This window comes from Microplitis mediator, chromosome 3 (assembly GCF_029852145.1).
Source record: "Microplitis mediator isolate UGA2020A chromosome 3, iyMicMedi2.1, whole genome shotgun sequence".
Lineage (NCBI taxonomy): Eukaryota > Metazoa > Arthropoda > Insecta > Hymenoptera > Braconidae > Microplitis > Microplitis mediator.
In genome coordinates this window covers 6,258,124-6,272,129 of record NC_079971.1, presented here as the reverse complement: position 1 = coordinate 6,272,129, position 14,006 = coordinate 6,258,124, and the positions used below count along the sequence as shown (strand labels likewise).

At 31.8% G+C, this 14,006-nt stretch overlaps 1 protein-coding gene across 10 annotated transcripts in view; it reads left to right on the top strand.

Moving 5' to 3' along the window:
• LOC130664649 (RNA binding protein fox-1 homolog 2) overlaps positions 1 to 14,006 on the top strand; it is a 138,654-nt gene that overhangs the window by 26,319 nt on the left and 98,329 nt on the right. For all 10 annotated transcript variants that reach the window (XM_057464671.1, XM_057464672.1, XM_057464667.1 and 7 more), the window contains exon 2: positions 11,923 to 12,210. In XM_057464671.1, coding sequence (XP_057320654.1) covers positions 11,923 to 12,210 — 288 coding nt within the window. The remainder of the gene's footprint in view (positions 1 to 11,922; positions 12,211 to 14,006) is intronic.

Below are 14,006 nucleotides of genomic sequence, written 5' to 3'. Positions count from 1 at the left end.
TTAATTTTTGCCTCTGTTTGCGGGAAGAACCGCGCATGCGCTAATTTTTATCGTTAGTTTTCTCATAAAAGAAAAAAACGACTTTCTTCTCTCTAAACAGGGCAGGAATTCAAACTTTAAGGTGTAGCTCTGGTAAAAAATCATAAACACATCACCGAGGAAAGTAGGACGTTCCAATCCATGTGTTTGTCACCCTCGCCTTCGGCTCGGGTACGCAATTATATACTTGGGTTGGAATGTTCTACTTTCCTCCCTAGGTGTGTAATATACTATTTCATCAGATCTACACCTGAAAGTTTAAATTTTTGGCTCTGTTTGCGGGATGAATCGCGCATGCGCTAATTTTTATCATTAGTTTTCTCATAAAAAGAAAGAACGACTTTCTTCCCTTTAATCAGGGCAGGAATGTAAACTTTCAGGTGTAGATCTGTTGAAAAATTTGTTAAAATTTTATAACCTTTCAGTAGATCTGAGAAATAAGTTATCACACACAATTATTGCTCAATAATAATTCACTGATTCTAAGCAATTCAAATTCGTTCTTTCGTGGGGTGTTAAGGGTCGAAATGATCTTAAGAGGAGTCTGAATTTTTTTCTCTATCACACTCAAGTCAAAAAACGAAACTATCCTTGTTGTACTTGCGCAGTATATGGAAACTTTGTCCACTTTTTTTTCTTAAACAAATTAATATTTTTCAAAAATCAAAACGTAGGCTGCTAGTTCATAGAGTAATGCATCGAGCCTCGTTCTTAGTTTTGCGTTTAGAGGTTTAGTTTTAGAGAAAAGCTCGGACAAAAATTACTATAGACCCTCCTTAAGCGCCGGTTTAAATAAAACACTTTTTAAATTCCGATGCGCATTTTATGATTAAAAATACCTGTGTTTGATCAAATTTATATAAAGTATACTAATATTCGTTATCAATTCTTTTAAATTTATTTTAATCACATAATAAATATTAATTTCGTAATTTTTTTATTTAAATTCAAACAGTATTTAAATTAAGAATTAAAATATAATTAAATTAAATATACGGGGCGAAATGGGCCACTCGGTTAAATACCGAGAGAAAAATTTGCGAAATTATTTGATAAGCTGCGAACGTCACATTTCCTTAGACCTCTCGACCCACCTCGTCACAGTAAGCGACACCCCTTCTTCCCCATAAGTGCAAAGGTATCTTATGAACAGCCCCTTTGAGTAAAAACAGTTTTAGCAGATTATTAAAATGTCTATCAGAAGAATAGTTCGTTGAAGGGTAAAAATGGATACTCATCAATTAAAACTGATATATCAAAGTTGAACAGTGACAATAATTTGTTAACTATTGTCCGTTTGCTGAGTAAAGAATCACCAGATTATATAATTTTTTACGCAGCATAAAAAATTATCTAGCCATGAGTAAAATGTATTTAATCGCAGTATATTTATTACCCAGAGAGAACTAAAAATTATGACAAAAAACAGTAATTTTTTACACAACTGAGATTCCGGGATTACTCTAAATTGCCGCCGAGTATTTCTAGTAAAAAATGATGTCCGTATAAAGGTTACGAATTCGCCAAATATAATAACAATAAAAAAAAATAAACAGCAAGGAAATAAAGTAATTATACATGAATTATAATAAATGATAGTAAAAAATAAATGCAATCATGTTAAGTATGTGTTTTAATATTTTTTATCACGTTAGGGATTAATCGTGGTCGATTTGCCGTTGAGTTTTTCACAGTTGTACCACTTACGAGCTGGTACACAGATAGGCCACACGGTTTACCACCACCGGGGGTAAAAAACAGCGAACTAAGATCTGTGTACACACGAAAGGAGAAATCGTATTACCCTGTACATTCATATATCTATATATACATACATACATTTAAAAAATGTGTTTTTTATTATGTTTATTTTTTTTCTTTTACTTATCGTGTTGCACGCGAGGACGACGACACTTCACAAAGCATTCGTAAATACACAAGCTTTTTCTATTCTAATTATTATTAAGACACATTTCAAATAATCTTTACTCTATAATTTTAATAAATTTTCAAAATAAAATGTTGGGAAATCCAAAATTTCACACCTCAATCGCTCATTTTATTTTTAATCATTCATTTTTTTTTTAATTACTTGTTTCCAGTTTAATATTTTTTTAAATATCCCGCCTTTTTGTCTTAGATCCCGGATCATAAAATCTAGCCTCAATGTAGCCTCATTGAACCCAAGTAAGCCTCAATCCAGCCTCACTGAGTCAATAAAGCATTTTGAGACTCAAATGATGTTCAAAAAGCCTCAATGAGCCTCAAATGAACTTCATCTCGACTATGTAATTTAAATTCGATTAGTATTATTTGAGGCTTTTTGAGGCTCTTTGAGCATTATTTGAGGCTTACTGATGCTTTTTGAACATCATTTGAGGCTCAAAATGCTTTTTTTACTCAGTGAGACTGGATTGAGGCTTACTTAAGTTCGATAAGGCTAGATATTTTGACCTGGAATATCGCTCTTTTTTTTCAATTCTATTCTTACGCTAGTGCTGCTACCAGTAGTTGATGGAAAGAAAAGATTTAGAAAAAAATAATAACAAAAAATAAACATGCCAGCTAAATTTTTCGTGAATAATAAGTTTTAACGTTTTTCATCGATTACAATTAAACAAAAAATATTCCGATAGTGATTTTCTATAGAGTTCTTGTGATCAAAGTTACAAAGACATGGAAAAAAAAAAAGAAGTCGATAAGTCATGTTTTTTTAAATTTATCGTGTCTTACGAGTCCGCGCCACAATTGACGCACTGTGGGCTTCGGACAATAAATTTTTTAAATTAATCTCATTATGAATCAACTAAATACTATATTGCACAATATTCCTTGATAAATTTCCTGTAAAATGATATATACTTTTCACAATTTTGGTCTACTATCAAGAAGGTAGAGGATTTAAACCATGAAAGGGCCGAGAGCGAAGGAGTGACAGTAAACGCTTCGTGCAAGATATAAGATATTAAATCGAGATATTCCAGTCATCGTAATCGATACATATCATAATTTTCCTTTATGCTTTACTTTCTGTAAGGATAAAGTTCGCTCCTCATATCTTCATTGTTTTTTTTTACTCTATTAAATATTCGCGGATTTCCTCGTCTCGAATTGCCGAATGAAAATCTATCCAACTTTTCTCATTATCCGCAGATAAAAAATAAAAGTATTAAAACTTATACAAAGGTAAAAGGGTATCTATAGAATGAATAAAAAAAAATTATTAAAAATAATAAGAATAAAAGTTTTTTTTTTTTCATTGAGTTTGCTGGACTCTGCACAACTCTTAGGTACTTTTTCTGATCTTTAAGGCCCTTGATATTTGAAATCCTCATTTTTTCTTCTTTTTCCAATGCTGCTTTTTTGTTCCTTTTTTCACTTAATCTTTCTTACGGTACGCGGTTATACGAAAGACTTTCTAAAGTAACAAACCAACTCCCGTAAAGTTTAGTTTTCTTAACCACCGTCTCGGGAGCTGTCGTAAATAGCTAATTGTCGAGATGATAGAGAGGCCTGGTTTGCCTCAGGGAAGATGCCAGTGTATTACTTCTATATAAGTATAGAGAATAGAATGAGCAAAAGCAAAAGCAAGAGCTAGAGCAAGAACAAGTTTTGTGCAGTCTGGTGAGTCCCATGAGACTACAGACTTTGCGCTTTCGAGGGAATTAAAGACGAGCTTGGAGACGACTCATTACTGCGTTATCTCAATCCTAAATCTTACTTCAAATCTACTCACACAAATCGGAAACGTGCCCGACAAACTTTGAGTAATTTAATTAATATAATGAACGTATGTTACTATAATTATCTCATTAATTTCATTTTATTAAATTTATGTTCAATATTATTATAATTATCATTCGTTTTTTTTTGGCTTTAATAAAATTCATTTCGTCTGAGATAACGCAGCAAACATTTGTCAGAATTAATGATAGACTTGAATGAAAAAAAAATAGTTATCGATAAAATATCCCGCAAATATGTCAGCTGTCAAGTTGTTAATTCAACGACAGCGTTAACGGGATGAACAAGCAAGAAGGTGGATTAATTAATCCATGAAAATTTAATCTGCTGAGATATCTTGTATAACTGACAGCAAATACATAGGTGATTAACGCAGTGTCTCATTGTTCGCATTGTTCTAAATAAAACAATAGAATAGCGAAGTTGAGAAAGATGAACCAGCTTGAAATTATTTGATGGGTAAATAATCGAAGCTATTGTTCTACCAAAAGAGTAACAATATTGACTGAGTATAAATAAATAAATGCAGAAAAAAGTAGATATTCTTGCCGCTGATTTGTTGAAAAGAGAGTAGTCTTTATATGTTTGAGGGCTTTGTTCATTTTGTTAATACAGAATTCGGTTCAATAATCCGACCCCTTCTTTTTAGCTACCTATCAACTGAATTTAACCTCAGGTTTATATCAATATTTATCAGCGAATAACAAAGATGTTTTATTGAATGAGCCTTTTCAGCCACTAATTAAAATATACCCTTTGATTTTTAATTAAAAATATTTTCCTCTATTTGCTTTTCAAAGTCATCGAGTATTCAATTTTGTTTTACTTAAAAATTTTTATGAACAATTCAATATCATAGATTTATTTGTACATATATATGTATATACTTTATTGCTTGTTAAATATTTTATCTAGTTTCAATTACGACAGTTTAATTAATTCTCCCTTGATGAGATTGCTGTTCAAGGATAGAGTGGCGGTAGTAATAGTAGTAATGGGTGGTAGTGTGGTGGCTTATAAAAGTATCGATTGTAGTTATTGCAAGAGTACGCTAACTCTTGCCCAGTTGTTAAGAGCTCTTTAATTAGTTGAACAATGTCTTGCGCAGGTGGATTGTGAAACTCGTCAGTCTGGCTTCAAAGTGGATGCTGGTTGTTTAAGAGGGAGGAGTTTCTATTGTAGAATTTTAGCAGGGATGAGAAATAGAAGAGAATTTTCGAGGGGTTGAGAAATAGCTATAGTGATATATATAGGCTATGTATATATATATAGATAAATATAAGACTTGCTCGGGTGTTGGGCCATCCATTAATACGAATTAAGGTATTTAGCTGGAGGTGGTAGCTAGCGAAGGTATAAGAGAAGTACGCGGATACTAAATATAAGGGGTGAGATGTAATGAAGGGGTGAGAAATATAGGGGTGGGTTGTTGGGCTGAGAAGACACAGACTCACCTAGAAAGCTCCCCAGTTTAACTCAACGGAACGTAGACGCCGTTAATTTGATTTTCTGCCGCCTCGAGAATTTCATCCTCGGGCAATTTCGGAATCTACCCGCGAGAATTTCAACTCTATCTCTAACCTAGTTGTATTATATCAAGCGTGAGTAAAATAACTTTTATCGAATCAATCGTCTAAATTGATGCGTCATGCTATCAGTGAATTTATTAAGATATTATTCAATTTCGGCGTAAATAATCTTGTTTCGTAATTTCGATATTATCGTCAATCCAGTTACTGTCGATAACCATTTTAAATATCGTATATTCTTACACCTAGAGAATAACTTTTAATACTATTTTGTGGGATTATTATAATATTTTAACCAGACAGAATATTATCACATAATTCCGTGCACTTTCATGGTATTAAATTATTAAATACTCATGACATAAAGTTTCACGTAATTAATATTTTTTATACTCATCACAAAGTCATATAATGCCGGGAGTAATTTAAATAATAATAAACTCAGCAGTCGTAATGTATAAAATTTTATTCCATTAGTATTCTCAACTAATTATAATTTTTTAATCAATTTAATTACGAAAAATGGATTTATCTTTCGTATCAAAGTCTAATTTATCACTATTAGTACAATCAAAAATTTTTATATTAATTATTTATAAAGGGCAGAATGTAATAGAGTATCGCAATTCTTTTGCACACCTCAAATGTGAAGCTTTTACTGTCGAATAGCCACCGTTTCGTAAGATGCTCGCATAAAGTCATTTCAATAACTCGAAAGATTAGTTGATTGTAAACTTATCAATGATATTTGGATACTTTTACTTATGGATTTTTTTTATTAAATGTAACTGTTCAAAGTTAAAAAAAATTCAGTTAGAAAGTTTATTGTAGCGACGTCCTTTAGGATGTATGTCTGTGAGTCGCCTGGATTTAAGCCATCACGAACAATAAATCCACGTCATTCTTTTTGTAGAAGTTGTCATTCATCCTTGGGATGAACCCTATTGAATATCAGCAACTAATTTTTCCATTGAAAAGATATCAGTAAAAATCGATGAATTTTCTTAAAACTTATCGTCCGTTGGTCTTTCTGTCTTTTTTGTCTACATTTACATTCATATACATCTCGCTCTGTTTTCTATACGTATACAATCTGTCTATTTTACTCATGTGTCTACTACCCATACAAAGTCGCCGAGCTTCGAAATTTTCCCATAGATCGGTTGATGCCTGGTTTGCAATGATTGGCCAATAAATGGTTATCTATATTGGCCCGTGCATGGTGAATCATTGGCACCATCTTTTTGTTTATAAAAACCAAGCTTTGGCCGATGATTGATTGCCACGATTGGCCAATGCTTGGCATACCGTAATCATCCGATATTTAGCCGATCTTCGGCCGATGCTTGAAATTTGGAAGCCATTTACGACCCAGTAATGGACCGATTCTTTTTTTTCGTATGGGATACTAGCGTCCCCTAAAAAAATTGAACCAGCTGTCAGTTTATTTTCTTTTGTTTTAAAGGTTAGCTTTTATATTACAGCATGATCAATAGAGGCGCGCATTTTTGAATTTTTCAAACATTTTTAAACTTTTGTAGCCAAATTTTTTATACCAAAATAATTTATGATACTTTTACTACTAAATTATATTAATGATGCTATTTATTATTAACATCTACTAATATATTGCTATATTTATTGAACATATTAAAAAAATAATATTTTGACTTTTTTCGGGGATATTCCTTTTTGCCAAAAATGAAAAAAAAAATTTTTTAATGAGTTTTACTTGTATACAAACGACCTAATATTTAAAAAAATTAACGTTTCGAGAATAATGAAACTTTTTCAAAATTTGTTAAAAAAAAATTACGCTAATTAAGTTTTTAAGTATTTAATAAAATGAAGAGTAATTTGCTATACTTTATGTCTGGTATAATTGTTAAATGTAATTCAGAAATTACATAATAACGAAGGGATGCGAAGTGAGACAAAAAAAAAAATTGTGTGAATAAGGAAAAAAAGATTAAAGCGGTATATTGAAGAGCTCCTTAGGATCATTAACGGGCACGCGAGAGACTCTAGGAGCTCGTATAACGAGGTGACGACTTAATTAACGTAGCTTCAAAGCTTTCTTCTCACTCTCACAAGCCTCTTTTCTATTCTCCATTTTCTTACTTTTACTCTTGACACCAGAAAAGCTCCCGCCGAGCTCTAGGCAATTGTAATATTTTTTTTTATTTTTTGTCTCTGATTTCATCCCTGCATTTCAAGTGGCCCGACAATTGATTCACTTTTCTACAAGATTCTTCAAATTTTATATAAGAATCGGTGAATTTAAAATGTAAATACAGCAATCAATTATTCATTTTTCTCTTAACATTTAATTTTATTTTTCCCTTATTATTTTATTCATTTTTATTTTCTTTGTCCCTTAAACTGTCGACTACCTCATTAAGTCAGTCATTAACGTAATTTTTTTTTTTTTTTTTTTTTTTTTTTTTTTTTTTGTGCAATTACACGTTAAAATTTTGTACTTTGCGCTTCGTTAAACGCGACGGCGGTAATGTCTTCCGGCTACCGCAACATTGGGGATGATGGGAAATAAAGAAGTAGAGGAACGAGAAGAAAGAGATGATGATGATGATGATGATGGTGGTGATGGCAAGTAGGAGAGTTAAGGAGAAGTAAGGGAAGAAAAAGGCATAAAAAGGGGAGAGATGAAGAAGGGTGGAAGTGGTTTTCACACCAAAGGTTTTACTTGCAAAGAAGCCTCGACTCTTCACATTCAACCTCACTTGCTTTTAGTATGGTTACACTTTTTTTTATTTTTTTATGGGGATAGAAAAAGACTGAAAGCCAAAAACAAGTCGTGAAAGCATTACAAGTCAGGGGGTGAAACTCAAGTAGACTATTACATTTAAAGAAATTTCTTTGGTGGTTTATTAAGTGTTGAACTTGCAAAGAAGAAACTTTCCTTCGCTTAAATTTACATTTTTATTATTTTGTATTTTATGAAATATTTAGATTTCTTTGATAATTAAAAAAATATTCACTTCTGATAATTATTATTATACTTTTTTTTTTTATAAATTAATTGCTGTTGACTTTTGAACTTCAAAAGTAATTATAATAATGATACTATTCAAATAATGTAAAGTAAAATCTCTACATGAAAAAATTTAAACTTGTATATTACGTGCAAGGGATGAACTCAGACGATTACTGACTAGGGTGAAGTCGAATGCTGAGGGCTGACATCACCGAAGTTTGAAATCGGCTTTCATCTCTTATCACATAGTATACTATTTCTACCGAAATGTATACTTCTTCTCCAATTAAAATTTGTAAATTTTCAAAAAAGTATTTGACATTTAATTTTCTACCAGATCAATGTTTGTTTTAATCTTGAATGTAACTGATATTCTGTCAAATTCATATCACTATTGATATTTAACTTTTTTTTTTCTTCGTGTCAATCATTTTTTTTATGAATTTTAAGTCGGTGAAATTGAGTTTCCAATATTTTGTAAACAAAAATAAACCAAGTATTTTAAATTCTGTCAGTTTATTTTACATGAACAAAAAAAAATGTATTTTTTTACGTCATAGTCAGCGTTTATTTAAAATATGTCAATAATTTTTCTGTTATTTTTTTGCGCATTTTGTTTTTTTATTAACACATCAATTAGTTTAACAATAAAAAAAATAATAATACACTGTAAAAAAATCACCGGGGTAAGTCCAAGCGGTGTAGGTGTTAAAATCAGCGGTGTTAAATTTTAACACCGAAAGCGGTGTACAAATAACGCCGCCGCCGGTGTAAATATTCTGTATCAGTGTTAAAAAAAATTCCCCGGTGTTAAAATAACGCCGCCACCGGTGTAAATATTCTACACCGGTGTTAAAATATTTTACTTTGAGAATATTTTTACTTACTCGATCACTATACTTGTTAATAAATGATATTTTTTATTAATTTTCATACAGAACTGACATTTCTTGTGTTTTATAATCTTTAAAGTTAATACTCCAAGCGGACGCAGTTTACCCCGCTTTTACACCGGTTTAACACCGGTATTTTAACACTGCCGAATTACGCCTCCTACACTGTGAAAAATTCCCAATAAATTTTACTATGGGTGCATAGTAACACCAGACTATGAGAAAACTGGTACAAAATTTACAAGTGTCCCATAGTAAACGTATGCGCAGACTACACAATTGTGGCCTATGCGCATACGTTTACTATGGGACACTTGTAAATTTTGTACCAGTTTTCTTATAGTCCGGTGTTACTATGCACCCATAGTAAAATTTGTTGGGAATTTATCACAGTGTACATCGGTGTAATTTCATTTCAACACCGGGCGGAGTTAAAATGAGTCCATTTTTAACACCGCTCTTTTTACAGAGTAATATTTTTAATAACCAAGACCTTTATTTAGAATCAAAATGCAACAATAGTTCAGTATAAATTATTTTTATCACAAAAGTTATTAATTCACGCCTTAAAAACTTTTAATACTTAGGATGATTATATACATTTCTTTTTTATTTCTTCATCCCCTAAGACTGGACCGTGATATTAAAAAAAGGAAATAAAAATACATTTTATTTTCTCCTTTTCTTTAAATATCCATCTTTACTTCAGAGACTTGAATATTCATTTAAATTTTTATAACCTCTATTTTTCTCCCTATCAAATGTCACACACGATTTTTTTATATTTTATTTTTATTATTTTCCATTGCGTCTACGTTTTTATCGTCCCACAAAACTCCTCTTTTCTTCACAAAACCGTCCCTTTCTTTTACTTGTTCAACTTGCATTTCATTTCCATTCTAGAGTATACTTGAAACTCTTTAAAAAAGGATTTTCAAGCAAAACTCAAATATTTCTTTTACATTACAAATTAAATATCTTCTTTACTTTTTTATTGTATACATCATTTAGAGTTGAAAAAAAGAGTTGAAATCTGTAAGGTAAAAATATTTTTACTTTATTTTTAATAAAATCTATCTAAACATGCGCCTCATCATTAAAAACTTCTTCATTTTTTCTGCACAAAAAAAAATGAAGTTTTCTTTGAAAAAAAAAAATTGATGTACGATTTAAATTGAGCTGCCAAAGTAAAATTTGTTTAGAATTTATTCACTACTAAAAACTACCTTAAAATAGTCTATCTTTGGCATAAAATATATTTTTTTGAAATATTGCAAATTTAAAAAATGGCGCGTATTTGAGTAAAAAAATTACACAGTTAGAAATTTTGTGTTGAATTCAACACAAATCGTGTGTTGCAAGCGGTCTATACAAATTTTAGTGTTAATTTAACACATTGTGTTTGTGTTGATTGTTAACACAAATTTTATGTTAAATAATTGAACACAAAATCTGTTATTTTTACAGAAAATTTGTGTAAATTTAATAGACTTTTCGTGTTAAAATTAACTAATAAATATAAGCATATAATCTAAGCAACTCAAGTATACTGATCTACCCTTAGTACAACAGTTTCAGACTCGGAGCGCTTTACTACTATACGAAACTGTAATTTTTCAACTGCTCTTTTTTCCGTGTAAACACTACAAATTTTGTGTTAATTTTCGAATAACACAAGAAATTCGTTACGTTACAAATTTTCTTATCATTTAACATAAAAAATCAGTTGTAGTAAAATAACACAAACGGTTTGTGTTGAATAAACAGCTTTCTGTGATGGAAATCAACAAAAAAAAACTTAACCAAATAATTTTTTAACACAAATACAAAAGATTTCTAACTGTATGAATAAAAACTTAAGCTGTCATTGGGGTATAAAGTACAGAATATTGTAAAGATGGTTTGAAATATAATATTAGATACATTATAAAGGTAGCAGCAGCTGTAAGCATTGGCTCAGTTCGATAATTATCCTTCGTTATTATCCACTTTGTAGTGTTTAGCTCGGGGGTTGATAGTAACCCGGAAGCGTGAGTGTACCTGAAGAGAGAAGACGAAGTGGAGAGCAAAGAGAAAGCTCGAAAGCCCCGGGGGTCTGTGACAGCCAGGCAGCGTGTCGCAGCTTATCGAGAGACCGATTTAGAATGTACCCGAGAAGCAAGGGTGTAGATTAGAGAAAGCCAAGGATATTCGTTATGATTCCGGTGTTTCACTCTCGCACCCTGTTTCGCATTTGAATTTTCGAATGAGTTCAAATACTATACATATATATAATACTACTTCCTTCCTCCATTCTCTCTCTTTCTTTATCTCTTTCTCCCTCTCTACCTCTATATAGCCTTAGGTTTTCAGTGGCGTATTGCCAAATGTTCTAGTTTCATCGCTCGAAGCAAATTAAATTTTTCCATTGAGAATTGGCAGCTCTGACTTCTGTGTTACGTCAGGCCATTATATTTTCCAGCCTATGAGAATTCTTAAAATATAAAAAAACAAGAAAGAAAAATATCTCGCAACCCTGAGGGCTTCGAAAGCCTCGAGCGCTTTATTTATTTTTATTATTATTTTTTTTTTTCCTTTTCTTTAAAATGTTTTATTCAGACACAAATGTCTTGTACAGATGCTACAGAATTTTTATGTTTCATATATATGTATATATATTGTGTAAAAAAGCAAAGAATCAAACAAATATTAAATTCTTATATTTTATGTTGGTTGGTTACAGCACGTGGTGCAGACAGGGATGGCTGCGCCTTACGGTGGGGGTGTATTTCCACCCCCTGTTAACGGGGTAACCGGGGTTGTGGGGGCTGCAGGAGCTACTGGTGAAGTGAAACCGCCTCCGCCAGTACCTTCGAAAGAAGAAAATACTGGTGCTCAGCAGCAAGCAACCCCTGGTGGGCAACAGATACAAGCTACACAAGGGACACAGCATCAAGCTACGCCTGGTGCGCCAGCTGCCACAAGTTTCAGTCCACCACCTCCTCCAAATGGGGTTGATCAACAGGCAATCGTAAGTCATTTATATAATTTTACATTTTTTTTAAACTTCCCGTTGAGAAAATTTAAAATTTTCAAAAAAAGAAAACTTACTGGTGTCGGTCCGATTTTCAAAAATCGAGTTTTCATCAGATCTAGTTTTGAGGTCCTAGGAAATTATTCTGACTATTTCCGGATTGACGTCAATGTTTGTGTGCATATGGACGTGTATAAACTAATTTTTGTCTTACGACATCTTTGGAACAAATCAGCCAATTCGGAAGTTTTTGGCGGCAATCGAAAGGAATCATCATGACTTAGATCTCTATGGATTTTGAAGTCGATCGGTCGAGTAGTTGACGAGTTATATGAAAAATAAAATTTCAAAATAGTATATTAACGCATTGAGTGGAAGGTGCTTTCGGCAACGAGTGTGATTGGTTCACGAGCCGTTAGGCGAGTGTTGCCAACACACGAGTGTCGAAAGCCCTTTCTACTCAATCCGTTACAATAGTTTTTGCATCGAATGGTAAGAAAGAATGTCTTTTATTGGCAAAAAAGGACACTACATTAAATTTAATCTTTTAATTAACCTAAAATAATATTCAATCTTATTAATATAAAATTAATTCCTGTATTATTTCCGATGCAAAAGATTGTTAAATAATAATAGAAACAATTAAACATGATTTAATTGATTTTTATAATAATTTAAAATTATTTTTATTGTTTTCAAAGTATCGATACTCAGTAAAAAATAACTAGAGTTTCGAGTCAAAGTTCATATAGTGAATTGTACATTATAATTAAATACAGTAAGATGATTTTCTATAGTCTGGGACTTTCCGTTGTCTTAACTCGAGACGGCTGTTGATTGGGTTTTCTGGTGGATCGTTTAATGACAAATAAATAGTATATCTATATATATGTAAAAAGTGTACGTTTGTCATATTTTTCCCGAACAATGTGGACATTCTTCGCGATATTTATTCTTTTTAGTGTCACTTATAACTAATCAGAGACGTGCTTTCTTACCATGAGATGCAAAAACTTATTTTTTCTAGGTTTTTTTTCATATAACTCATAAATACTTGCCCGATTTGCCTCAAAATGTATCAAGTTCTAAGTCTTAATTAGCCCTTTCAATTGCCGTCAAGAAAGTCCAAATCGGTCGATTCGTTCCAAAGATATCGCAAGACAAAAATTAACTTTTTGTTAGCTAATTGTATTTTTTTTTCGGTTGATCAAAAAAATAAACATTTTTTGACTTCGAAGAGCCCAAAAATTTTCAAATAATAACTTTTTCGAGCTTTCTGAGCTTGAAAACATTGAAAAGTTCTGGGGTTGATCCACAGGGTCAAATATTTAAATATTTTTCTTTTGCTCATTCGAATTATTTATAAATTTAAAAGTCTGCTTCGGAAATTGAATGGAAATGTAACAGGAAAAGCATAAAATTTTTCGAATAAATATTAAGAATGATTGTCAGAGATGAAGAAATTCAAAGTTAACAAAGATGTTGAATTTGAAATTGGGTTTCATCCCTCGTCGTGAGCTCATATCCAATAAAAATCCACGGTTACTATAAATATAGTATATGCTAATTTGCCTGGTTTCGATGCATGCAAAATAAATTTTTCAGAGTTAAAAGGGATGGAGAAATGGGGAGTAGGTTAGTAGCGAGAGGAAGTATGAAAAGGTAAAAGGAGTGTAAAAGAACTTGCTAAGAGAGCTTGCCGATATCTATAAGACTGTGGGCGTGGCAAGTATTTTAATACTTTTTGCAAACTGCAAGTTAACCAAAAATTTTCTATTCGTTGGTTAACTTAA